This window comes from Podarcis cretensis (genome assembly GCF_951804945.1).
Source record: "Podarcis cretensis genome assembly, chromosome: 6".
NCBI lineage: Eukaryota > Metazoa > Chordata > Lepidosauria > Squamata > Lacertidae > Podarcis > Podarcis cretensis.
This window is the reverse complement of record NC_137175.1, coordinates 63,813,167-63,840,214: the sequence shown is the minus strand read 5'-3', so window position 1 is coordinate 63,840,214 and position 27,048 is coordinate 63,813,167. Positions and strand designations below refer to the sequence as shown.

General features: G+C 42.0%; 1 protein-coding gene and 1 long non-coding RNA gene across 4 annotated transcripts in view; one reads left to right on the top strand and one right to left on the bottom strand.

Moving 5' to 3' along the window:
• LOC307218397 overlaps positions 1-27,048 on the top strand; it is a 124,197-nt gene that overhangs the window by 53,871 nt on the left and 43,278 nt on the right. The window lies entirely within an intron of this gene.
• The window catches only part of AK4 (adenylate kinase 4), a 34,795-nt gene continuing 12,823 nt past the window's right edge, over positions 5,077-27,048 (bottom strand). For all 3 annotated transcript variants that reach the window (XM_079980648.1, XM_079980647.1, XM_079980649.1), the window contains exons 3-6: positions 18,032-18,151; positions 13,940-14,112; positions 12,906-13,024; positions 5,077-11,545 (exon numbers count right to left, since the gene is read on the bottom strand). In XM_079980648.1, coding sequence (XP_079836774.1) covers positions 11,431-11,545; positions 12,906-13,024; positions 13,940-14,112; positions 18,032-18,151 — 527 coding nt within the window. In that variant the 3' untranslated portion in view covers positions 5,077-11,430. The remainder of the gene's footprint in view (positions 11,546-12,905; positions 13,025-13,939; positions 14,113-18,031; positions 18,152-27,048) is intronic.

Below are 27,048 nucleotides of genomic sequence, written 5' to 3'. Positions count from 1 at the left end.
CAAGGTCTACTCATGCAATGGATTTTCAAAAAGAAACGGGATAATAAATAGCAACCCATCACAAAGGTTAAAATGGATTTGTTTTGAGCTGTTTTGAGCTGTTGAGTTTGTTTGTTTTGAGCTGTTTGAGAGCCAGTGTGGTGTAGTGGTTAAGAGCGGTGGACTCATAATCTGGTGAACCGGGTTCGATTCCCTGCTCCTCCACATGCAGCTGCTGGGTAACCTTGGGCTAGCCACACTTCTCTGAAGTCTCTCAGCCCCACTCACCTCACAGAGTGTTTGTTGTGGGGGAGGAAGGGAAAAAGAAGTTGTTAGCCACTTTGAGACTCCTTAGGGTAATGATAAAGTGGGATATAAAATCCAAACTCTTCTTCTTCTCTTCTTCTGTGACAGGTTTACTTGCCCACATCAAAATCCTGCCCCTTTAATAATAATAATAAAAGACCAAAAGACTTGCATTAAAGGCACCTGCACCTGTAGAGATTGTACTACTCTTCTGTTCTTCTGGGGGGAAAGGCAAATATTCTGTTGGTCTGAGAAAAGTTTTTTAAAACCCACAAGGGAAATGTAGGATGACATGCAATAGATGATAGCATTGTGTGGATGCCCCATAAAAAGTGAATAAGTTAAGCATAACATTAAATATCCCATGTACTATATAATCATTAACATACATGATGTGTTTCAGAGCACAAGAGGACAGATCCCTCCCTGAGGAGCTTATACAGGAATAATGTAAAATCATTGCATATTTTACACAGGTCTACACTCATTATAAAAAATGTATGACTAGTAACACAGATGTCATGTGTTGCTGTCCCAACCAAGCATACAAATAACTGACTTCATGAATCACATGTTGCAATTTTTTTTTGAAAGACAAAGACCAATGTAATATAATATTGATATAGACCTTGGTTTTCCTGCTGAGCCATAAGAAAAAGAAAATGGGTTGTAAATTTTTAGACATAATTTATTCATGGTCATTAAATTAAATGAGTCTACTCAGAGTAGGAAAAATGTTGGATGCAATCCAATAGGTTTGTTGTGGTTCGAGGACCCGATCCCCGCAAAGTGGAATGAATACACAAGGACACGTGATATAAGGTTAATGGGCAAGAAAAGGCCACAACTTTATTGATTACAGCAAGTAAAAAGGTATTGGCTTAGGCATTGGATTACGTCAGCTGACTCCACCCCCTCAGAGAGGGGTGAGTCTAAAACAAGGGGGGGTTATTCACCAGTAGGTGGAGCCTGTTGATGCTAATCCAACTACAGTGGTGCCTCGCAAGACAAAAAGAATCCGTTCCGCGAGTCTCTTCGTCTTGCGGTTTTTTCGTCTTGCGAAGCAACCCTATTAGCGGATTAGCGCTATTAGCGGCTTAGCGGCTATTAGCAGCTTAGTGGCTTAGTGGCTATTAGCGGCTTAGCGGCTTAGAAAAAGGGAGAAAAAAGCGAAAAAAATCGCAAGACTCGCAAGACGTTTTCGTCTTGCGAAGCAAGCCCATAGGGAAATTCGTCTTGCAAAGCGCCTCGAAAACGGAAAACCCTTTCATCTAGTGGGTTTTTTGTCTTGCGAGGCATTCGTCTTGCGGGGCACCACTGTATAGGCTCTCCCCTGATGTCACCAAGGGTCGTGCCATGGCCTCCCACCAAGCAGGCATCGGACAGAATACATGACCGCCAGATTCCTTTAACAGAATACCCAAAAATTGAAGGCATAGGCGATGGCCACACCTAGCCCTTCGACACACCACAACACATTATTCCAATGCCTAACCTACCCACCAATACCACAAAAGTTGTGACGATTGCTACAAGGTAGGCGAAAAAACCAAAAAGCCTAATGCCAATTGGAAAAATTCCTACTAGGCCCCCCGGACAACCAGGGCGACCAACCTAAGGTCCATAGCAAGGCCAAAGAAAACTAAGACCCTGAGCTCAAAGGGAGTGGAGGTGGGTGACTCGCGACGGGAAGACGAAGAGTGAGGCCGAGGAGGGGCTGGCGCTGCAGCATTTAGGCTGCTGTACACGCCCCCTCGGAGGCTTGGGTGCCTGCCGATGGGTGTGGGCGCCAGCCAGGTGAGTGGGAGGCAGGGGCAACGCCCCCTGCTGGAGGCAGAGCTCGGCTCCCGCCCACAACCACTCCCCCTCTTCCAGGGGGAGAGTCTTTCTTATGACAGGTGATCTACTGATAGATATTTTATAGTGGATTGGCATGGATTTCTGTCCTCTAATCATTTAGTGACAACACTAATTTGTCCTGGCTGACCTTCTTTCTGTTGACTACTTATCTTTCCATCTCAGTGTTCTTCACTTGTAAAATAAGAGTAATAGTTAGTTTCCTTTGACTAGGTCTTTTTGCAGCTCAGTTAGCCTGTTGTAGAGCTTTGTGTTAGCATCCCTGATCTGTATTAAAAACTCAGGTGAATATTTGTCCTTGAACTTGCAGCTTATCCCAGGGAATGTGTTATGGGATGCACAAGATTATCAACTCCACCCAAGCCCCAATTTTGCATCCAACTCTGTATGCAGATTCTTCTCGCACTGCTTTGCACCTTACTTCAGTTGGTGAATGTGGAGTTATAGTAAAACACAGTCCATTCCACAAGCCTGAAGTCCACCCCTATGCAATGGGTGCTTGCTACTTAATTACCCTACAAGAAAACTGGATGGGATGATGTATCTGTGGCCCAGATTTTATTGATCTTTATCTCACTCATTTTCATCAAGGAGGCATAGATGTCCCTCTCATATTCTAACAAGGCAGTGAGAGTCTAGGTTAAGTCTATGTGCCTAACCTAGATCAATCCATGACTTGGAGAGGATTTGAGCTGAAGTCTCCTTAGTTAGTCTAACACTGTCCCCTGCAGCATATTGGCTCTTGGCTCTGTAAGAGACATATATTGGGTTACTCTGAAGTCAGAGGGAATTTTAATAAAACATGTTGGAGGCTACAGTAAATGCCTCTATGGATCTCATGCGAAAGGCAATGTATATAGGCTACATTATCTGAGCCTTTTGGACACAGAACAATACGATAGAAGGGTAGAATGGCCATCTAGCATGCAAAGTTAGTTCCCTTTAATATACATATTATTATGCTGTGGGGCCTCCTAAATAGAGCCTGATCTTTGTGGAAGTGGGTTTGTCCAATAAGAGATTCAAATCAGTTTTAATTGCCAAGCCTGAGTTTGCTGGGGGCATGATTGAATCCCACCTGAAAATAGTGAGTCTAGAAGCAGCCCCAGTGTAACAGAGTTCTTCATTCTAAATGTCTAAGCCCACAAACAAAATCCGATTTATGTAATAGCTCTGCAGAAATGTCTTTCCTCTAATATATCACTTAGAACAAATATAATCCTCTTGTTAAATGCGGGCTTCCAGCACTTTATTTTTATTCCAGTTTTCCTCATAGTTGCATCCATGACTGTAATGTATATTTAAACAGAGCAAAAAAAATATTCAGCTAATTAAAGCTGTGCTGTTGGGCACATGATTTAGGACACAGGGCAGAATCCAGCATTGCAAGAGTGCAACAGAATGCTTTCCTCTCCTCTCAGCAAAGGGTCCCCCCTCAACCTCCTGGAGCAGATTTTCAGGGTATGTAGGAGCTACAGAAGAGAACAGTGGAAGGTGAAGTTCTGTTGCAAGAGAAGTCAGTTCCACTTATGCATGAACCAATTTTGATTCAACCAGCAATAAATAGTGGTCAAAGCTTAGCATTTTGCATAGGACTGGGAAGGAGGAGAGTGGACATTAATTCAATCCAGAGGGAAGGGAGAGGATTGTCCTACTCAGATTTCTAGCAACAATTGCCACCTCCCCAATGGCTTATCCTGTAGGGCATGGAGAAGCAAGCAGGAAATGCAAGACCCAGCACTGGAACTGGGGTAATTTCCCTGCTCATCTTACCTTAGTGGTAGAGCCCATGATTTGCATGCAAATCAGTCCAGGCTTCAGGCCCTTGCATCTCCAGTGAGGATTAGAGAAAGCTTTTGACTGAAATGCTAAAGAGCTGGTGGTGAACATAGACCAGGGTGAACAAATGGCAGATTGGGATCTACTGGTAGAACTGTGGGTGATTTGCAGTAGATAGCAAGAGTTTAATTCCCAACTGTTTAATAACAGCAAGAGCAAAACCATTCCACCTAAATAAGGCTGCCGAAATGAAGAAAGCTAACCAGAAGTGGTCTTGATATGAAAGGACTAAGAGCTCAGTTCAGTTCTGGGACTGAAAACAAATTTCTAAGCCCAGAATATGCTCAGGGGTGGCCTACTGGTTAATTCTAATGGTGTGCTGTTTGCATGTGGCTCTGGGTTGGTTCATCTTCGAATTCTAGTAAAAAACAAAGAAGATCTCACAAGCTTGAAAATCACCTATTTGTGGTCAAAACTCTGTAAATTCCCTGCCTCACTGCTTTCTCTCACTCAAACACTCAAAGTGCAGATTACCTCATTAGCTCACATCTCTTAAGTAATTTATGGTGCTATACACCACATGGGGGGGATGTAAGCTACATGTTTGTTTTTAACATATGCATAGTCAATCAATTGCTTATGAAGATGCTAGACTTGCATACAATGAAGTCTCCTTCTGGGTGAAAAGAGATGAAGCCAACAAAGAATAGCAAGCCTGGTGCTGCAAGCCCCCTCCTCCACCCTCTAGAGCAGTTGTAGGGAACCTTTGGCCCTCCAGTTGTTGTTGAACTACAACTCCAATCATCCCTGCCCATTGGCCATGCTTACTGGGGCTGCTTCTCATGTGTGTGTGGAAATGGAACATCACATCACATTATGTTACTGCATACCACAGGAAAAACAGAAGTATGAACTCAACTCAGGATTGCTATTTTTGGCAGAAGTCCTGTGTTCTTTGTTCTGCTTATTTCCTCCCTTGCAGCACTATGCATGAAGGTAATAGTTTATTTTAACCTACCAAATACCACAAATTTAGAAAACTTGGATCTTCCCTTTCATAGTATAGAGAGGTGGAATCATCTTTATAATTTACAGAATTGGGTTTCACCAACAAATGTAGGTAATGGAATGAAACACATCTGAGAAGATGCAGAATAAGTTCAAAATAACTTTATTTACAAATATCAAATGGTTATACAGCTGTAGGATTTTCTTGGGGGAGGGGGAGAGACTATCCAAAACAAAACAAAAAAACCCACCTCCCTCAATTACAGTACATACAAAGACTGTTCCCTAGAACAACTAAGTACAGAACTCCCTCCCAACATACTGTCATTAGTACAAAACAGAACCATAACTTTAGAAAATACATCAGATTCACAGTAAAGTGCCAACATCATGAGGTGAAAATTGTGGTGCATTACAGAAGACTGTGATTCTGAGGAAAAGCTAAAAACCAAAGCAATAGAGAACATAGTATCTGGGTAGCTTCTAAATGGAGCGCTTTTGAAAGTACTCAGAGCAGCAACGATAATGTATTTTGACCCTGGAATAATTTCTACAAATTCTATAAAATTCACCTAGAAATATATTTTAATAATTAGACCACTCTTGCTTTGAATATGAGATTAATGAGTATGTAAAGTGAATCCATCACTTTCAACAAGTCAAATTTCTCAGAGCTGTTACATCCGAGTCAAAAGAGCACGCCCAAGCTCCTTTATCTCCACACACTTGGCTCCCCCAGTTTCACATTTCCAGCTCTACCCTGGCTTATTTATAAAGGACTCGAAAATAAACCTTACTTAAAATTAAAAAAGCACAAACTGAGCTTTGCCAAAGGGCTTTACAACCTTGAAATAAAAACAAAGAATAACAGAAGTGGATGGATTCTTTGTTATCTTTCTGCAATTCTTTCCCATCACTATAAAGCCAAACAACATTTGTTAAATACATAGTTACAGTCTGGAAGCAGCCCAAGTCTCATACTCAATATATTCTGCTCACATAAGCCAGTTGCTCTTAATGCATAGATATACAAGCAGGTAAGAAAAGTTGGGGTGCTGAGCAAGTAACCTCAACCATGTTGTATTAAAATCCAATGTTGTGGATGAGAGGAAGACAGAGTACAAGATTCCTTGGCCAGTTTGGGGTTCCCTTCTTTCACTGCAGCCCCAAATGATAAGGCCCAGAATGTTTGGTCAGTCCCCACCCCCCTGCACAACTCTTTGGCGAGGACTTTTGTTGGGTCTACAGGGGAGAGCAGGTGAAAGAAGGGGATCCATTGCACAAACATGACTTCTGCTTCTGCAACCCTGGAGACAGCCCATGGTGAAGAAAAACATGATAAAAATATAGAACTCAGTCAAGACATGAAACAAACCCATATATGTCTTCTCCCACATGCCACAGGCTGAACAAAGAAGCCCCCTAGAAGGCAGCCATACCTTCCTGCCCCCTTGAAACTAGAGTGCTTTGAGTTTCAGTGAATGAAGGTATCTCCCAATGTCCCTCCCATCACTTAAGACACTTTCAGGAGATGGTTTCCTAAAAGAAGCTTCTCCTTGGAAGCCAGGGGAGGAGAGGGCACTTGGTGACCCATCTCCCTGCTTATTCTAGATATTGCTTTTTGTATAAAAATGAAGATCTAATAATAAATACAAAAGTGCATTCTATCACTGGTGTCCCATTCTTTGTGTAAACATACATTTGTCACACATTTAATTATGTGCACCACATGGGAAATCGCTTTTTTTAAAAAAAATTAACATTATGACAATTCACGGACATCTGAGCCTTCTCTATATAATTGATGGCCTCATGTATACCTGGCCCACTCAGAAGTAGTCACAGTGAGAGGTAATGAATTTTTTGTTAAACTCTTTGGATTCTTTGTTATTAGCTTAAAATGTGCTCATCATTGTAGCCAATTACAGGGATACGTAAACCCTTTGCATTCTTTCTGGAAACTCCCTGCATTAGATGTTATAGAGTTGCAGTGCTGGAGTCCTCAGTACATAGAATCAAAAACTGTAGAGCTGGAAGGGACCCTGAGGATTGTCTAGTCCAACCCCCTGCAAGACAGGAATGTGCAGCTGTCCCTTATGGGGATCAAACTTGCAACCTTGGTGTTATCAGCACCACATGAGGCGTCTCAGGAGACAGTTGACCTTCAGAAGACCTTTAGTCTTTCTAAAGCACAAATATAGTAGTTGATTCATCTACATTGAATGTCCAGATTGTCTTGATAAAAGTGCAACAAAGAAAAAAGCAGCAATGCTAGAGTCTAGTTCCTGGGATGCATCTTTGTACTATACGGAATGCTTTTTTGGGTACCGGCAGAGCCAGATAACAGCTTGCCATTCCCTGTCACTTTGCTCTACAACAGTGCAGCCTGAAAAGCTCAGGCTGCATTCAGATAGCAAGCTCCTCCTTCTCAAAAGGAAATACTTATCATGGACAGAGCCTTGTCTGTTAGGATGTGGATGTTCAGGAAAAAGTGCACACTTTACATCCAAGTGTAGAGAAGAGAACTGAGAACCACCAACATTTCCACTGCACTAAAGGGGGATTTAGGGGAGCATAACTAGTTTGGTCTCACTGGGTGCTGCAGCTATGAATTAGAGTGGAGCAAGAGAAGCAAGGGGTGCCAAATTTTTGTGTCACACAGGGTGCCACTGAAATTTGAGACCCCCAAGGCAGTGGGTTCAAACAGTTATGCACACAGCTATTGGGTAGAACAAACTCTAATATAGGTGTAAGATGGCATTAAGCTGTAGTCTTGCACTGCTGATGTTAAAATGTTATTTCATTTAGTTTGGCAGTTAATGCAGTAGCCCATTCTCAAATACTATAAAGCTTCTTGTATAATACGCTAGACGGGGGGGGGGAGCTTAAACAACATGATTTTATCATCAAACTAGCATAGGTCTCTTAGTGGTGGGGACTATAAAGCATAATTCAGAATAATTTCTCCCCTAAATACATTCCCCCCACATTTTATATAAAATAAGGCAACTTGAGGACACACAGATCAAGTTATAGTTCCTGTCAAATATTACGCATCAAAATTACAGTATTTGCTTCCAGTTTAGGAAAGCTGCTATATGAACTCTGGTTATAGAAAAAAATAGACAAAAAATGGGTATGCACACACACGTTTCTATACATTTATTAATTATGGGAAACTCCCAGGTTTTTTGTTTCGTTTTTGATTCTGGGGTGGAGATGGGTAATACCTGCAGGACTTCTCAGTCTGGTCCACTGGCCTTTCCCCAGCAGTGTTTCCCCCACTCCTGAGCTATAATCTCTGACCAGCTGAACAAGGCATGGGGCGAGTGCAGGGGGGAAAGTTCAACTACAGCCAGTGCTGCTGACTGGAGATTAAGCTCAGGAGCAGGAAAGATGGGGCATGGTTGAGACCACTGCTGATCTTCCCATGAACGGACAAATATTTCTTTGCCATGTGGTACAAAAGGAAGTCTGCTTTACTTCAATGCTGTGTAGCATGAAAACAATCTGTTCACGGAAAAGTATCACACTCTTTCTCCATGGATAGCAGCCTACATTTTTGTGCATTAATAGGAGACACACACCCACTTTAACCAATAACCTTTGACTATTTCATATACTACAGCAGGGGTATCCAACATGGTACCCTCCAGATGTTTAGCTACAACTCCCATCAGCCCCAGAGAGCCTTGTTGATGGTGAGGGACGATGGGGGTTGGAGTGCAGCAAACTCTGGAGGATACCACATTGGCTATGCCTGTACTACAGGAAAGGAAATAGAAAAGTGGAGACAAAGTTAAGTTGCACTTACATCCTATTGATTTCAGTGGGATACAAGTTACTTATCACTAACATATCACACTGAATTCAGCAGGTCTTAAGTGCAAGTTATTTTGCTCTGGAGCCAATCCAACATGCAGGAAAGTGAAGAGAAAAGTTAAAGCACATTTGATTTGATTTGATTTGATTAATCTGCAACAGTAGCTTTAAGACTGGTCTGGAGAACTCTGGCATTCCTTGCTACAGGTTCTACAGTGAGGAGATCTATAATGGCAGACCGGCTTTCCCATCACTACTGATCTGATTAAATGTGCTCTCTGAGGGAGTGTGTTGGAAATATTCTAGGGTACCATCTCCATTTTGCATGGATCAACACCAAGAACCATGAATTATGGCTGGCCCATGCATGTACTGCAAGTCATAAGCTAAAATATAACCTAGAATCCTATGTTATGTTCAGGGAGTCCTGGAATTTTTTAGAAGTAACAGCCATGCAGAAGCTGGTTCTTTGAGGAAAGAAATCAAGTGTTTTTGTTCAGCTTTTGGTCTAAAATTATTTGGTAGCAATCTGTTCAATGTTCAAGTCAGCTTAGCATACTTAGCAACACATTTCAAGAGCAACATTCCAAATGGCCAGCTATCAAGGAATACATGCATAGTAGACCATTTTGCTTCCATTCAGACCTGAGTGCTTACTTACCTTCATTTTCATTCAGATTCTAGTGAATGACGCAAAGAAGCATTCAGAGAAAAGTACATTGGAACTAATAGATGAGATCTTAAGAGTTATGTGGACAAAGACAGACCACTTAGAGGAAAGGGAAAATTGGTTCAAAACAGGCCAAACTCACACAGGAAAGAAATGACTTCAGTTAAAGACAGGTGGTTAAAACACAGAGAGAGAGACCAACTGAAGTAAAGCTATGTACACATTACCATTGAATCTGGCTCTGGTTTGCTCCCACCAACTGGGTTTGAAGCCATGCATACGTGTCATTGGCCACAACTCACATCTATCCTGTAGTTTCTTGAGAAATACAGCTGTTTGATGTGTTCCCTTCAAACCAGCTTACATCCAATTTGAAAACTCCACTCACATCCACTATGCAATTAAGCTAAGCTGTGTACATTTGAGATAGCCATTGCACATGCATAATGACCATGCACACACAATGACCACTTTATAAATAGGAGCTGGTAGCGGGGTTGCAGGCATGGAAAAACTAAACAGGAAATGTGCATTGGGTAGGATATTCCTGTACCCTTTCTAGCGTGTACAGCAACATGCAAATGCAACTTCAAATGCAGTGGGAGAGAACAACCTCATTGTATTTTAACACGGCTAAAGTGTACATAGCCTAAGTCTTTGGTCCAGTACATAACTTTTTTTTCCTTTTGCACATGTGAGCCTTCACGACTGATTGTCCTTATATGAACAAGCCTAATAATCAAGCCATTGATATATATTGGCAACAGTTTCCACATTTGTGACAGCGTTTTTCCTAGACTGTGTGGTCATGAAAATTTGTCGCCTACTGTCCTGGTTCACATGTCACAATAAACCACAGTTAAACTAAAGGGCTTAAACATTTAATGTGAACACACAGCATGCTAGTGCATACTGCCAAAATTACAGGCATTTCACTCTTCCCCTGCTTTTGCCACTGCCCAGGAAAAAAAGCAATGATCTGGCTTGCCATTACATCTGAACCTAGGTTTATGGTTTGTTTCTGTCCAAATCACAAGCCATAACCAAGATTTGCTCTTGGTTTCTTGATTGTGATTTGTTTATGGGAGGAAACAACAAGTCTCTGGTGTGGACAAAACCAGCAGTAAAAGTGCATGCCATTTCCGTGGTTAAACTATGACTTAATGTGACTTGCAAACAAGTGACTTGTGAAGCAGCTCAATATAATAGTGATCATCTGGACAGGTCATTATGTTAAATCATATGATTACTTGTCTGGGAGATAATTTGGGACAATTTAAATGTGATAAAAAGAGAGCAGAAGCTCATTGGCAGTTAGTAACAGGCTGTAACACTGTATAATATTAAGGCTATAATAATACTATCCAAGTTGTGCAACTTTTCTTGATAAAAAAATAGCCACTTTATATCCTAGTATACAGGATGGCCTAAATCCACACCACTGAATTACAAACTAGTTCCATAAACATTACAGCAGCATTTTTATTATATATATTCTTCAATGTTGGTATTTTCCGCAAACCAACATGTTTTAAAACAACCATAATTTCCATTCCCCATTAATTGATACTCGAACACATTTTTTTGTTATTTGAATTATATAATGCATATATGCTCCACAGTGCTTGTTGCACTGCAGGTACATTTAGAGAAGTGTTTGTTTTTAAATTGCTGTGGAGTGTTAGATCAAGGAAAACAATTCCAAACATTCATGAAATGGCACATTGAATATGCAGAAGAACTAGCTGTGGCTAGATGGAACAGACAACAGGCTCTGTAAGCCTCCTAAGGTATATCTGTCTCTGCATAACAATTTAGGATTCCTTGGAAGTCCATGCACAAGTACTTAATACGCTGAGGACTAGGATTCCATATAGCATTTTCAGAGATGTTCTTAGCTATCACTATATTTCTGCAGCTATATATATGCAGAGCACAGATACAGGACACCACAAACTTAATAGAAAATCAACTCTGGTTATATTAACTCTTGCTTGTTTTGGAAATGCTTAGTTTGCTTCTTTGGCCTGGAGTGGAGGAATTTTGCTGGACACCAGAGAATACACATAAGGCCATATTTTGTTGGTCTCTGTCCCAGAGAATGAGTGTAGGATTCCTCTGTTTCTGAAATAAAGAAATAAAAAAAAATGTAAATGAAGAATCTTTACAAACCAACCAACCCTGGTATTGCAAGTTTAGTTACGATGCAATTATTATCTTATGATAGAGTGCTGATTCATTCCCTTTTTAGTGTGTATACTTGTATTCATACTTGTGACCAAGGAAGGCAATGTGTGAAATATTCCACAAGCCATGGGCACCAACAGAATAAAAGAGAAATGAAGGACTGTTATATATAAATGGCATGTTATTTCCCACATGGAAGAGCCTTGTGTGTTTGGATTTTGTGTGTTTGTCTAAACCTCTGGAGTGGATTTGCAGATTAGAACAGGGTGCAAAAAATATGTGTGTGGACGCAAAAAATATGTGTGTGGACGCACAGTACCTGTACTTCCACTTTCCATCACACTTGGTTCTCTCTCTTGCAAGGAGACCCATGGGCTTCACCAACATGTGGTAACCCTTGGACATATGTTCTGTGTACACATAGCTATTTTCTAATACAGTGGTACCTCTGGTTACGAACGGGATCCGTTCCGGAGGCCCGTTCGCAACATGAAAAGAGCACAACCCACAGCGGCACATCTGTGCACGTGTGGGTTGCAATTCGCCGCTTCTGCGCATGCGCATGACATCATTTTGCGTGTCTGTGCATGCGCGAGTGGCAAAACCCAGAAGTAACCCTTTCCAGTACTTCTGGGTCACCGCAGGACATAATATGAAAGAATGTAACATGAAGCGGACGTAACCAGAGGTATGACAGTATAAGGTAGTATGTGTGTGTAATATATACATGTGTGTGTGTGTGTGAGAGAGAGAGAGAGAGAGAGAGAGAGAGAGAGAGAGAGAGAAGAATGCCTGGCGTGCTCAGGGCCATGGGGTCACGAAGAGTCGGACATGACTAAGCGACTAAACAACAACAACAACAATATATATATATATATATATATATATATATATATATATATATATATAGCCACTCATGCATGCTCCAAGTTCCAAAGCTTACACTCTCTGATTTTATCTCTTTTATTTTAAGAGTGGTGATCACCTTCCCAAACCAAAAATTTTGGTTTCCTAAATGATATGGAGACAAGATATCTCATTCCAAAGTTTAATCTAGATGCCCAGCTATGATTTCATTAGCCAAAGTTCAATAATATAATGTACTAATAATTAATACAGTTTAGAGGATATTAAGTTGGCCAACGAAACTGCTTCCAGAAATGTACGTGCCATGATTATGGCAGCAGAATTTTCATGAAATAATATGAAAACTCTACTGCCATGCCACGGCGCATGCACACTGTATCTCTGTAACAATTAAATTTAGTCTTTGGTGGAGCTCGGGCTTCCAACTTACTTGTACAATTCCATTACAGGCTTTGCAGCATCTTTGTATTTTCTAAGCCTAGCAGCAACAGCTTCAGGTTTATCATCTTCCCGTTGGATTAATGGCTCACCAGTAACGTCATCAACCCCCTGTTAACAAGAGTGGCATGACAAATCAACATGTTAGTATTACCAAGGGATATGATTATGCTGTGCTAAAAATAAAATTAACATTTAGGCAAAAAGGTGTCAAATTTTGGCCTATCTTCACAGCCTTGGTTGTGGCAAGGAACTAGGGGCACAATATAGCCAAACACTTCAGACAGACACATGTGCTACTGGTATGCCAAATTATACACAGCCCTCACCCAAAAGAGCCACACCCAATGTGGAAAAAATGGGAACACAGGCCAAGCCAAATGGTGAGTACACAAAAATGCTAATACAGTGGTACCTCAGGTTACATACGCTTCAAGTTACATACGCTTCAGGTTACAGACTCCACTAAACCAGAAATAGTACCTCTGGTTAAGAACTTTGCTTCAGGATGAGAACAGAAATTGTGCTCCGGCGGAGCAGCAGCAGCAGGAGGCCCATTAGCTAAAGTGGTGCTTCAGGTTAAGAACAGTTTCAGGTTAAGAACGGACCTCTGGAATGAATTAAGTACTTAACCCGAGGTACCACTGTAGTGTTAAGTAGCACCCAGTATTACAATATAGTTTTCAATGAATTTCCATGTTCCCACTGGGTTCTATTTTTTTTTTTTGCCAGGGAAAATCTCCTATGTACTACTTCTCATACACATATATTGTTCCTTCTCTTTACCATTTGGGAAGAACAGATGGAACTCACCTGACTTTCCTGTTTCAAAATGGTGCATGGAAGGAATTATTTGTGTGCCTGAGATGCAGTGCATTGGAGAGTTCCCCTGAACGAAGGCAACATCAAAACCCAAGGGCAACACACTGACAACTATTAAGATAATTCGCCATTTTTACTGGCGGATGAATAGTCTATGGTTTCTCTTGCCAAGTCACATTGTTTGGGCAGGACTAGTTATCTTACATGTACTTGAGGTGGGTTGAATTCCATATTATAGACTCTTCCACTTGCTGGGTGAATCCAACGAGCACTTAGGCGGTCTTTTAGGGACTCAAATGGGATGTTCAAGCTTATCACTAGATCCAGTTCACATATTGTGTCAAGTGCTTCAGCTTGACCCAGTGTCCTTGGAAAACCTATGTGCAAAAAGAGAACAAAAATTAATAACCTGTTACAAGAGTTTGCTGTGAATTTTGAATTCATCACATACCTATCTACCTGTGTTGTGACTCCAGACTTGAAACAGTATCAGGATCTCAAGTGCAATAGGCTATAGGAGCGATCACATCAGGGATTGTTCTGACTGCTGCCCCACACAACATAATATGCTAGAATTAAGCTACTTTAATTACTACATGAGCTTTCGTTGCCAAACTTGTATAGGAAGGCATTTTATGTTTGATGTTTCATTATGTTTTTGTATATGCTGGAAGCTGCCCAGAGTGGCTGGGGCATCCCAGTCAGATGGGACAGGGTACAAATACTACTACTACTACTACTACTACTACTACTACTACTACTACTATTATTATTATTATTATTATTATTATTATTATGTCAGTGTCACACCATACTAAGCTAGATGGACCAATGGACCAGCTCAGTAGAAGGCAGATTCCTATTACACAGGGCCTGATTGATAACCATATTTGTCCCCATTTCAGACTGTCCAACATCCCCCGAGGGGTGTTTTGCTTTGCTTTCCACCACAAGGTTTACCAAGCACTGAGTTAACAGAACAAATGGGTTTTTCTCTTTTTATAAATACACAGTGCTATCTTCTTGTACTGGCAGTCTTGACTAGATCTACACATGTTCTTTGCAACAGTAAGAATCACTGTAAGAGAGGATGGGAGTGTTAAAGATTTACTTCATGTCTTTCGTTAGGAAACAACGTGATCTTTTACAGTACTGCAAGCCATGTGCATTAGTTCCTGGAGCTCTCAACCCACACTGGTTTCTTTATGTAGATGAGCAGGAACATTTCAGAACCCGCAACAACTTATTTCTCTTTCTGAATACTGCAGTATTTCAGCAAGGACACATTTATTCAAGCTAGTGGCTGTTTAAGTCTCATGCAAGCCACCTCTTTAATATTATAGAGATATAGATCTGGAACTTGGTCAAGGGAAAAAAATGGAGACAACTACTGAATAAATCATAAGTATGTTATAGTGAGCAAAATAGTGCATAATTTGTGGATAGATTCCTGCCCCGAGCTTTCTCTGAAGCAACTTAGATAGAGCTCCTTCACTTTTATATCAGATGTATGTGCCTTATACCATCTCGAACTAATGCACACTTAGCACCAGCTTTCCCCAACCTGGTTCCCCCAGGATGCCTTGAACTGCAACTACTATCATCCCTGATCCATGCTGTTGTGACTGGTGGAAACATCTGGAGAGCCTCAGGTTGGGAAAAGTTGGTTAATGCCAAGTAGCAGCTGCATTTCAAGGCAGAAAGCCTTTATTGCTTTGCTACTCAAGGTTTGTTAGTAAATAAGTCCCTGGGCAGAAAAGAAAGTCTTTCTCATCTGATCTGCCAACTTGGCTAGAAGTCTCATTGTCCAGTGTGGCACTGTGGTCTAAAGTTCTAAACCACTGAGCTTCTTGGGCTTGCGATCAGAAGGGTTGGCGGTTCAATCCGTGCAACAGGGTGAGCTCCCATTGCTCTGTCCCAGCCCCTGCCAACCTAGCAGTTGGAAAGCACACCAGTGCAAGTAGATAAATAGGTACCACTGCTACGGGAAGGTAAACTGCGTTTCCGTGAGCTCTGGCTTCCATCACTGTGTTCCATGTACCAGTAGTGGTTTAGTTATGCTGGTCACATGACCTGGAAAGCTGTCTGTGGACAAACGCTGGCTCCCTCGGCCTGAAGTGAGATGAACGCCACACCCCATAGTCGCCTTTGACCGGACTGAACTGTCCAGGGGTCCTTTACCTTTACACATTACTCAGTAATGTCTTAGAGAGAGATGGAGAGTGTTGCAGAATTTTTATTATTATTTACAATAAGTTAAATTCAAGTATGCATGGGAAAGTACTGCCACCCCACCCACCCCCAAGTAGTATTTGTTCTATTTTTGACCTCTATCTTCCTGCTTTAGTATGGAGGCTGGGTTCAAAAATCCATATAATCAATTCTTCCCATAGTAATTTGTCATAAACTCAAGCTTCCTGAATGCAAAGAAACTTGCTTTTTTAAAAGAAAATGATTTTTGGATGAAGTATCTATTTTTTAATAAAAAAAACCAGGACGCAAATTAGCATAAATGAGGCATGGCTAGCAATTGTTCATAGCACACAGATGATGTTGCTATTAGCAATTTATCTTGGCTCTATGCCTTCCTTCCCACCTACCAGTTGCTACTTGCCACACTTCAGACACACAGAGAGATCACACTGTTTCATGCAACAGAAGGCCAATCCAGGAGCCTCACAGCTTAGTCATATCCCCAAGCACTTGAGGGTAGCAAGACTCCTATGTGTCATTTTTCACTGGGAAGGATGGCAAAGCTAAAGCATGTGTTTTTCAACCACTGCACAATTTCATTTCAGAAGGTCAAGACCATGCTGAAACAACAGACAGCACCACTGCTGCTTTCAATGCACAATTCAACATGTTGGTACTTGTCTTTGAACTCCTAGATGGCTTGGGGCCTAGTTACCAGAAGGACTGTGTTGTCAAACATAAGCCTGGCCAAACCTGAACAGGTGTGGGGCAGTGGAGGAAGAACACCCCCCCACACACTGCATAAGTAGACACCCCCTCAGGCTACATAGGATATTACCCATTAAACAGAAATAAAATTTCCATCTTATATTTTCAAAAATATAAGTTCCTAGTGCTTTTTGCATTCATTGGCCATAGCAGCAGAAGTTGAGAGACAGTCTAATACAGGATATGAATATAGCAGGGGTTGCCAATCATTTGGGGTCAGTGGGCACCACTCACCAAATAACACAAAATGGCATAACACAAAATAGCTGTTACATCTAAATAGCAGAAAAAGAGACAGGACCACAAAGTACTGTGGGGGCATACCCCATCAATGAAGGAAAAGATACCATCTTCAAAAAGAACTGCTAGGAACAGTTCTTTGTACCTCTCCTCTGTTCAGAACAAATGGGGTGGTGGGTGTCTAATTGTGGCATCCAATGACACGTTGACATGTTCAAGGCTATGTGATTAGCGTAGGGTAAGCCGAGCAAACAGGCACTGAACAGGGAAAGCAGAAAGCCTTGAACATCCACACGCTCTGGATTTTGAAAGGGATCTTTACAACAGTATTATGTTTTGTAGGCACCTGCTGGTGGGCACACTGGTCCCTGTGGGCATCACACGGATGACCTTAGGGAAAGATAACACCTCCTGCTTAGTATCCTTTATCTCCCACAATATTATCATAGTTCTTTTTCCTAAAAGAGTAGGCCAGTCTTTTTCACCTTTTTCAGGTCTTGTGGGGAAAGTGGCCGTTTTCTCTCTTGAACATAATTGTGTGCCGACGCAGAAAACAATAATAGCCAGTTGCAGGACACACTGCTCTAGGCATCATCAGTAACTTCCCAATTCATTCACCAAATGAACATTTGAGGCAAAATGAAACTGAATGTGTTGGGATGTTAGGAGCAGAGTAGTTCATATTAGTACTTGAAGATAATTCAGGCAAGTACGTAACTGTACTGAGCTGCCCCAAAAGAAATCCAAGGTGGCTTGGACTGTGGTCACCTTTCTTCAGTTGCTCAATAAATGCACCATTGTGAAAGAAACCCAGATATTTTCATCCCTTAGTTTCCATGTGTGGAATCATAGTTGCCAAAGGTTTAACTATGAATCCTCTGTCCTTAGAAGCTCTCAGGGTGTTCTCACTTACCTCCCCATTACACCACCAGTTGCTAAAAATACTGGAAAGGCTGTTTTCATGTTACATTACTTTTCCACAAATAGCATGTTATTTAAATCAAATTTAAAAGAGCCTGTAGAAGGAGGGAAGTGCAAAATGGTTTTTACTAGCACTCGAAATGTTTAAAGAAAAGGGGGGGGGGGTCGACTTACCATCAAGTAACCAAGGCTGGGTCTGCATTTTTTCCAGTTCTGTTATCATTACTCGTGTGAATACATGATCTGGCACCAAAAGGCCTTTCTCAAGATACTGCTTTGCTAGTATGCCAACATCTGTTCAGGAATGAAAGAAGAAATAAAAACTTTTTATTGTTCTGCTATTATATATATATATATATATATATATATACACACACACACACATATATAATATGTTCTGGACATATTCTGAATGAGTTATTCCCTCCTCTTGAACTGCTTCACTAACTCAGAAGAAAGAGGTACCAAACAGAATGCCTGGGGGAGCGGGAAAGAGCAAGAGAAAGAAACAGGCTATGTTTGAAACCTCCATTACTGTCTACCCCAAAGCAATTCCCCCCCTCCCCAATATCTCCCCATGCCCTATAGAACTACAGAGAAAGCCATGCAAAGACTGGCTGGCTATTCAGTGTTCTGTGCCTTTTGACACCACTAGTAATAAATAAATAAATACATTATAATAATTCTAATTTTATTATTTGTACCGCACCCATCCGGCTGGGTTTCCCCAGCCACTCTGGGTAGGTTACAGCATATCTAAAAACATCAATCCTTAAAAACTTCCCTAAACAGGGAAACATACCTCTCATCTCATTAGCATAATTCCAACTCCCAGCATTATCTGCCAGGCTAAGATGAATCATTAAGTTGCCATGTACGTCAGCTTAGCCATCTTGCATCTGGCAGGCCAAAGACCAATTCTGAAACCTTAAGGGTGGAATTTCTCCCATGCTCAGTCTATATAGCTATAGCTATATCTGCAGCCATAAGGGAATTACGTGCATGGACATGGGGAGGGGTGGTATTAGAGATATTGCTGCAACATACTCTTGAGCAGATTACCTATTTTGCTCTGCAAATGAGCATAAAGTCAGATAATGCAGAAATTGCTGTGGAAAGACAATATAAAGGAAGCATGGGTCAGAGCCAAGTTGAAAGCGTAGGACAGGGGTAGCTAATCTGAGGCCTTTCCAGATGTTATTGGACTACAAGTCCCATCATACCTGACCATTGGTCATGCTGCCTGGGGCTGATGGGAGATGGAGTCCAACAGCATCTGGAGGACCACAGGTGAACCACTCCTGGTCCAGCAAGAAAAAGCAGGGAGCCATGGAAGAGGGGCCAGAAACTTCAAGAAGAAGGGCAGATTATGCATCAGCCCAAAACACAACAGCTAAGGAAATCAGAGGTGGAAGAAGCAGTGAGTTTAAATAAAGATAACTGAGGAAAGTAAAAACCAGTGGGGAGAATCGTAGATCTAAGAGGGCTGGGAACAGTGGAGGCAAATGGGGACCCAACTTTAGAGCCACATCCCCAGTATTTAAGTTGCTAAATGATTTAGTTTAGTTTTAGACCTACAATCCCATACTATATCACCTGATAATTCATTTGCTTATTAACATATCTAGCTATATTTTGAGTACAATCCACTGCATGTTTACTCAGAAGTAAATCCCACTGCCTATAAATGGGGCTTACTCCAGTCTGGGTTTCAGTATTTGTCTGCAGGTAGGTGGCTACCTTTCCCCACAATTCTGGTAAGAACATAAGAACAACCTGCTGGATCAGGGCAATGTCTCATCTGGTCCAGAGTCCTGTTCTCACTGCAGCCAACCAGGTGCCTGTAGAAAATCTGCAGGCAGGATTGGAGCACACAAACATTCTCCCCTCCTGTGGCTTCCAGTAACTGGTACTTAGAAACATTGCTGCTTCCCAATTGTGGAGGTAGAGCATGGGTAGGCAAACTAAGGCCCGGGGGCTGGATCCGGCCCAATCACCTTCTCAATCCAGCCCGCAGACGGTCCAGGAATCAGCATGTTTTTACATGAGTAGAATGTGTGCTTTTACTTAAAAAGCATCTCTGGGTTCTTTGTGGGGCATAGGAATTTGTTCATTTTCCCCCCTCCAAAATATAGTCCGGCCCCCCACAAGGTCTGAGGGACAGTGGACCAGCCCCCTGCTGAAAAATTCTGCTGACCTCTGAGGTAGAGCATAGCCACCATGACTAGAAACCATCAATAGTCCTCTCCTCCATTAATTTGTCTCAACTTTTAAAGTCAGCTAGGTTGGCGGTTCGAATCCCCGCAATGGGGTGAGCTCCTGTTGCTCGGCCCCTGCTTCTGCCCACCTAGCTGTTCGAAAGCACATCAAAGTTCAAGTAGATAAATAGGTACCGCTCCAGCGGGAAGGTAAACGGCATTTTCATGCGCTGCTGTGGTTCGCCAGAAGCGGCTTAGTCACTCTGGCCACATTACCCGGAAGCTGTACGCCGGCTCCCTCAGCCAATAAAGTGAGATGAGCGCTGCAACCCCAGAGTCGGTCACGACTGGACCTAATGGTCAGGGGTCCCTTTACCTTTTAGGCGGGTAGCTATTGCTGCCTCCTGTGGCATAGAGTTCCATAGTTTAATTATCTGCTGCTGGAATCGTCCCGAATAGTCTAACATTAGGCTTAACTGGATGTCCACGATTTCTAGTGTTATGAGAAAGGGATAAAAAACACTCTCCCTGTATTCTCCATGCTATGAATAATTTGCCATGTAAGGAAGATTCAGATTAGAAGCTTCAGAGATGTAACTAGGGAGGGGGAGAGAGAGAAGAGGTAAAAGGAAACAATGCATGACAGACAACTTATCTGGCAAAGCAACTTCCTGACAGAGTAAACTGAGCTGTTACATTTCCAGGCATTCAATAGCTTGGGCATGTAACAACATGAACATTTCATTTTAGCTCTGAACAGAAATAAGACCTAAGCTCGAAAGAGTTCAAAACACTGAAAAGGAATTTAAATGAGCACTCAATAAATACTCCCCCAGCAAACAAACAAAACACCTTACACTTTACCCCTGCTTTTTGTACATGATGCAAAATAGCTATTAACACCCTGAATAGCTTTTCAGCAAGCTATTCGTATCTGAATGTTACTAAAGTAACATTTAGAATAGTGTTCTAGATCCTTGACAGTACATAGCATGTATTTTTAAAGTTGCTTTTTGATAGCATATGAAGTGACATCACAAGCATTGTTTTTAATTGAACTGTATTATTCAAAACAGGATAAAATGTACTTTCCACAAAAGCAGTTTATCTTGGTTTATAGAAGACCTAAAACAAGCATGTAATCAACCCACCTGCCTGTCAGAACAGGAACAGCAGCAGCCAGACAGCTGGTAAAATGAGATTAGAGTCTGGACAAGGGGAACAAAACATTCAAATGGGGTGTGCATGTAGCGCCAGGTGATCGCTTCTGTGGGGTGGGGCTTGCCTGCCCGCCTATATTTTATTCAAGTTGGCACCCCTGCTTCCTACCCACAGACCACACCCCTCACTAGTCCTGCTTCAACACCCCCCCCCCACACACAAACACACTTTTGCCTTACTGGAATGTGTCATTGAGCTCTGATGATGCCTTTGCCTTGCCTGGATAGAGGATAGATGTGTGGAAACTACTGTACAATGGTAGAATTTACCAGCCAGATGGGCAGGGTATAATTTAATAATTTATTTATTTATTTATTATTAGTTGCACTTTCCACTTTTGCCTCAGGCCCCACTCACCAATGGTATGTACCCCTCAGAAGGTTGTTTAGGAAAGGGTGTGGCCCTTGGTCTGAAAACACCCCCCCAAAAAAAAAACCCCATAGAGGTTACAGGCGTATGATCAAAGACTCACAGAACTGTAGAGGTTTAATGAACCATAAGAGTCATCTAGTCCAACCCCTTGTAATGGAGGAATCTTTCGCCTAACAGGGGTTGCACGCACAACCCTGAGATTAAGAGTCTCATGCTCTACTGACCAAACTATCCCAGGTCTGTTGCCTCTGCTAAGAGCTGATGAAGAGTAGAGAATCATGAATTTTCCATCACTCCTGCTAGTAGACCAACTTCCTTTGGCCTTCAGTCAACTATCACCTACCAGCAGCCATTCCATCAGGCTATCTTAACTGTTTCCATCCCAGTTGGCCATTAAAAGAACAGGATTTTTAAAGAACTGGTGTGTGAGCTTGCTCTTCTCTTCTTTACTCCCTACCCCCTGCCCCTTTCCCTGTGCATAATGTTTTTCAGATTATAAACCTGAGGGCAGAAACTGTCTTACTACAGATTCTTGTAAGCCATTCTGAGGCTTCAGTTAACAAGTGAGGTGAAAATGCTTTAAATAAACCATCTTCAGCTTGCCTGACTGGATTTTCTTTTTAGGGAAGGCCAACACAGAGACAGGTACAGTGGTACCTCGGGTTACAGACACTTCAGGTTACAGACTCTGCTAACCCAGAAATATTACCTTGGGTTAAGAACTTTGCTTCAGGATGAGAACAGAAATTTTGCTCCGGCGGCGCAGCAGCAACAGGAGGCCCCATTAGCTAAAGTGGTGCTTCAGGTTAAGAACAGTTTCAGGTTAAGAACAGACCTCCGGAACGATTTAAGTACTTAACCTGAGGTACCACTGTATAAGATGACAGAGACTTAAGATAATATAAAAAAGGTAAATAATAATAATAATAATAATAAATTTTATTTATATCCCGCCCTCCCCAGCCGAAGCCGGGCTCAGGGCGGCTAACAACATTAAAACAGTGTGACATTATAAACATTATAAAAATGAATTAAAATCAAAATTGATGGCAACCATAAACTAAAGCTTTGTAAAGATTGCCAGAGGAGGGGGTCAGGCTGCGCCCTGACCAAATGCCAGGTGGAACAGCTCTGTCTTGCAGGCCCTGCGGAAAGATGTCAAGTCCTGCAGGGCCCTTGTCTCTTGTGACAGAGCGTTCCACCAGGTTGGAGCCACAGCCGAAAAAGCCCTGGCTCTAGTTGAGGCCAGCCTAACCTCTCTGAGGCCTGGGACCCTCAAGGTGTTTTTATTTGAAGATCGTAAGTTCCTCTGTGGGGCATACCAGGAGAGGCGGTCCCGTAGGTACGAGGGCCCTAGGCCGTATAGGGCTTTGAAGGTTAAAACCAGCACCTTAAACCTGATCCTGTACTCCACCGGGAGCCAGTGCAGCTGGTATAGCACCGGATGAATGTGATCTCCAAGCGAGGACCCCGTAAGGAGTCTCGCTGCGGCATTCTGCACCCGCTGGAGTTTCTGGGTCAGTCTCAAGGGCAGCCCCACGTAGAGCGAGTTACAATAATCCAGTCTGGAGGTGACCGTCGCGTGGATCACAGTGGCTAGGTCAGGGCGAGAGAGGTAAGGAGCCAACTGACAGTTAAGTCCAGTCACGAACAACTCTGGGGTTGCGGTGCTCATCTCGCTTCACTGGCCAGGGAGCCGACGTTTGTCTGCAGACAGTTTTTCCGGGTCATGTGGCCAGCATGACTAAGCTGCTTCTGGCGAAAGCAGAGCAGCGCATGGAAATGCCATTTACCTTTTCGCCAAAGAGGTACCTATTTATCTACTTGCACTTTGACGTGCTTTCGAACTGCTAGGTTGGCAGGAGCTGGGACCGAGCAACGGGAGCTCACCCCGTCGCAGGGATTCGAACCACCGACCTTCCAATCGGCAAGCCCTAGGCTCAGTGGTTTAGACCACAGCGCAAATAAATAAATAAATAAATAAATAAATAAATAAATAAATAAATAAATAGTTATTAGTTTATACAGACAACTTTATTCCAGAAAGAAGTTTTTTTGTGTTTTTTTTACCAGGCACATTTATCCCCCAGTACTACAAAATCATATTAAGTCATCTTTTATCTGGTGATAATTTAGCCATTACATTACATATATGTTAAATTGTTAAACAATATATACAGCATGTTAAGATGCCTAAAGACTGAGTAACCTTTCACCCATTCACCCATTCAAACCTTTCACCCATTCAAACTTCCTTTAGCTAACCCTTCCTTACCAGTGCTCTCAGTTGACCAGTACCTTTACATATTAACTCAAGAATGCAGTGGAAAAGTCTGCAACTCATTTACTAGGTGAAAGGGAGCGATCCAACCCTTTCCCTAAATATACTTTTATTAGTATATGACACAACAAAAGCTTTTTGATTTCTTCACAGTAGTTTCTGCAAGAAAAGCTAGAACAACCTCTTTTCAGCAGACTGCATTGTTAGCTAAATGAATCTTTGATTTCAGAGACAACAGATACAATATACTAGACAGAAAAACCAAATACCACGGCTTGTAAGTCTTCTCTGACAGGGAAGCAGTTCAAAATAAAGATGGATGGGACAGGAGATAACAGGTCTTGTAACAGAAATGCATGGCAGAGGATACAAATCCAGACCTGCCTTCCTACAGGGTTAATAGGGGAAAATATTTGTAAGGCCAGCTCTGAGATTTGCTGCACCAGCTGTCAATTCCAATTACTATTCATCATAGCAAAAGTCAAAATAACAGAAGAGTGTGTCATGGCCTAATTCATACACACAGAACACATTTACCGACTCCATCCTAAAACATTGTTCCAGGTGATATGCATGCTTGCTATCACATCTATGGTATATGTTTCATACATGCAAACTATCATTTGGCATGGCTGTTAGTAAGCAGTATACATACATGCGATGTGGCACCAGAGATACAAAGCAGGGATTCTGCTGGTGTAGCATCCACTACACTGCTCAGAAGTCTTCCTCACTGAGCTGGTGGAGGTGGTTTCTGGGGTACTGTTGGATAATCCCAGGATGCTGGTTCTGGGAGATTTCAATAAACGACCAAAAATCGCCTTGAATGGATTGGCTTGGTACATCATGACTAACATGGGCATGGAGTTGTCTCAAAACATTGTTGGTTCATTATACGAGGCAGGCCATACCCTAGATTTTTTCTTCTTCAACTGGACAGCTGGTTAATAGTTATGGTGATAGTCACCATGTTGCCCTAGACCAACCATCTCCTGGTAACATTTGGACTGACTGCAGGGATAGAGGGACAATTAGGATGATCTGCACAGACAGAGCTGTAACACTGAGTAACTCCTTACATGAACAAAAGGACTTCAGCTTGCACCATGGGACGTTCTCCCTTCTCTCCTTGTGCTCCCCTAATCTGCTCTGAAGAACATTTGGGTGTGGTGCAGGGGACACATGGTGGGAGGAGAAGGGGGGGGGGAGTCCCACTGCTTAAGCAAGAGTAATTCCATTTGCACAGTTATATACTAGTTGGATACTGCCCAATGACTTATAGAATCTGGGGGATTCCTTAAGGGGGGTGGGTTTCCATGGTTGGTGCCCCATCTTGGAATGGTGCAATGAAAAGAGCCATAAACACAGCTTTTTCTAAATGCCCTCTAGGGCACTACAAACCCTGGATGTCCCTGGTATAAAAGCGAACTCTAGGGGATAAACGGATCCACTTATGGCTAAAGTGAATGCAGCATAAACCTTGTAACAAATGGCAGGCACTTGGAAGCATTTCATAAAAGACTGCTGTTTAACCAGCGTTTGGCTCTCATACAAAACACTATTCTTTATACTAAGCTGATGTAAATTATTAATTATGGCACAACCAAAGCTCCTGTCCAGAAAAAAACAACTTTTTTTTGAGGGGGGACACTAACCCTGCAAACAATCGAAACTGGGGTGGGTATTCCATAACTTGGTTACCACTGAAACTCAGCACAGTAATTAGGAATTTAACTAAAACACCTGTGTTATATTACATCTTTGAATTACATCTTCTCTCACACTGGGTGGACTTACTGTTTTAAAGGATGGTTCTGGCCATCAGTAGTTGCATCAGGCACTTTTGGTTATCAGGAATATTTACTTACACTATTTATATTCCACCTAATAACAAGAGCTGAGTGATGAGCCTTGGGGCTGGAATACAGTCCCCCTTCAAGTACTTTTCCCTGCCTAGAACTTGTCCTTGAACTATTTCAATGCCTCTTGCTTGCTTGAAGAACAGAACACGTGTGTGTGTGTGTGTGTGTGTGTGTGTGTGTGTGAGAAAGAGAGAGAGAGAGAGACTGAGACTGACTTTTGCATGATGAGAATTTTAGCCAACTATACAAAGACGATAGCCACATTGCTAGCTCCACTGACCTCATGCATGCACCCCTCAGAAAGTTCAGCCTTTGGGCTGAAAAAGATCCCCCTACCACTGCCCATGAGTATACAAGACAAACATAGAACCAAAAGCCAATAAAAATAAGAGAAGAATAATTCCAAAGTAAAACCAGTGACAGGGAACAACCATAGTGCAAATGATCTTTAAAAACACTCAACATTTGAGACCTGGTGCCCAAAAGATCACAATGTAGACACCAAGTGATCCCCCGCAAGAAGGGCTTTTGACAAACAGGCAGCACCACTGCAAACATTCTCTCTTCTCTAGTAGGCAGCCACCTAATCTGTACCAAACACTTTTCATCCCATCTCCTTCCCAGACACCTTTTCAATAACGCCCTACCACATCTTGGTGTTATGGTCCAATTGAAGCTTTATTTTAAACGGCTGTATTATTGTGAATCAATTTTTGATGGCGTATTTCTAAACAAAGAAGCAAAATAAATTTCAGCCCCAAATCAGCAAGCACCAATAATATTTAGGACAATTCTGAGAGGTGTCAAGACACTTCTGTGGCAGAGTCAGCTAGAAATCAACACAAACTGGGATACAGGAAGGTTCCCATTTTAATACGGAACTTAACACAAAGTCCTTCAGAAGGTGCAAGTAACTGTGCCAAGCAAATGGAGAAAGAAGATCTACAAATCATTAGCATTATCAATGATAAAAGGTATACCAAAGTTTAAAAACTGTTAATTCGCATATTTATTGCTAGGAATGTTTTTTATAATACTTAATGGATATTTCTTTGCATTTCCCTGCCGGAAGCATAAAGAAGTTGGAAACACAGCATAGTCCAGATAATCCACCTTATGTTGAAAAGTGAGCTCATTCATTTTACTGTAAAGAAGATGAGTCACTTGTTAAAGCAAGGTATTTTACTAAAGCAAGTTTAAATCAGATGGGGAGATTTGTGTGCACACAAAGTGTCAGTGAAGATCAATTTTGATTTT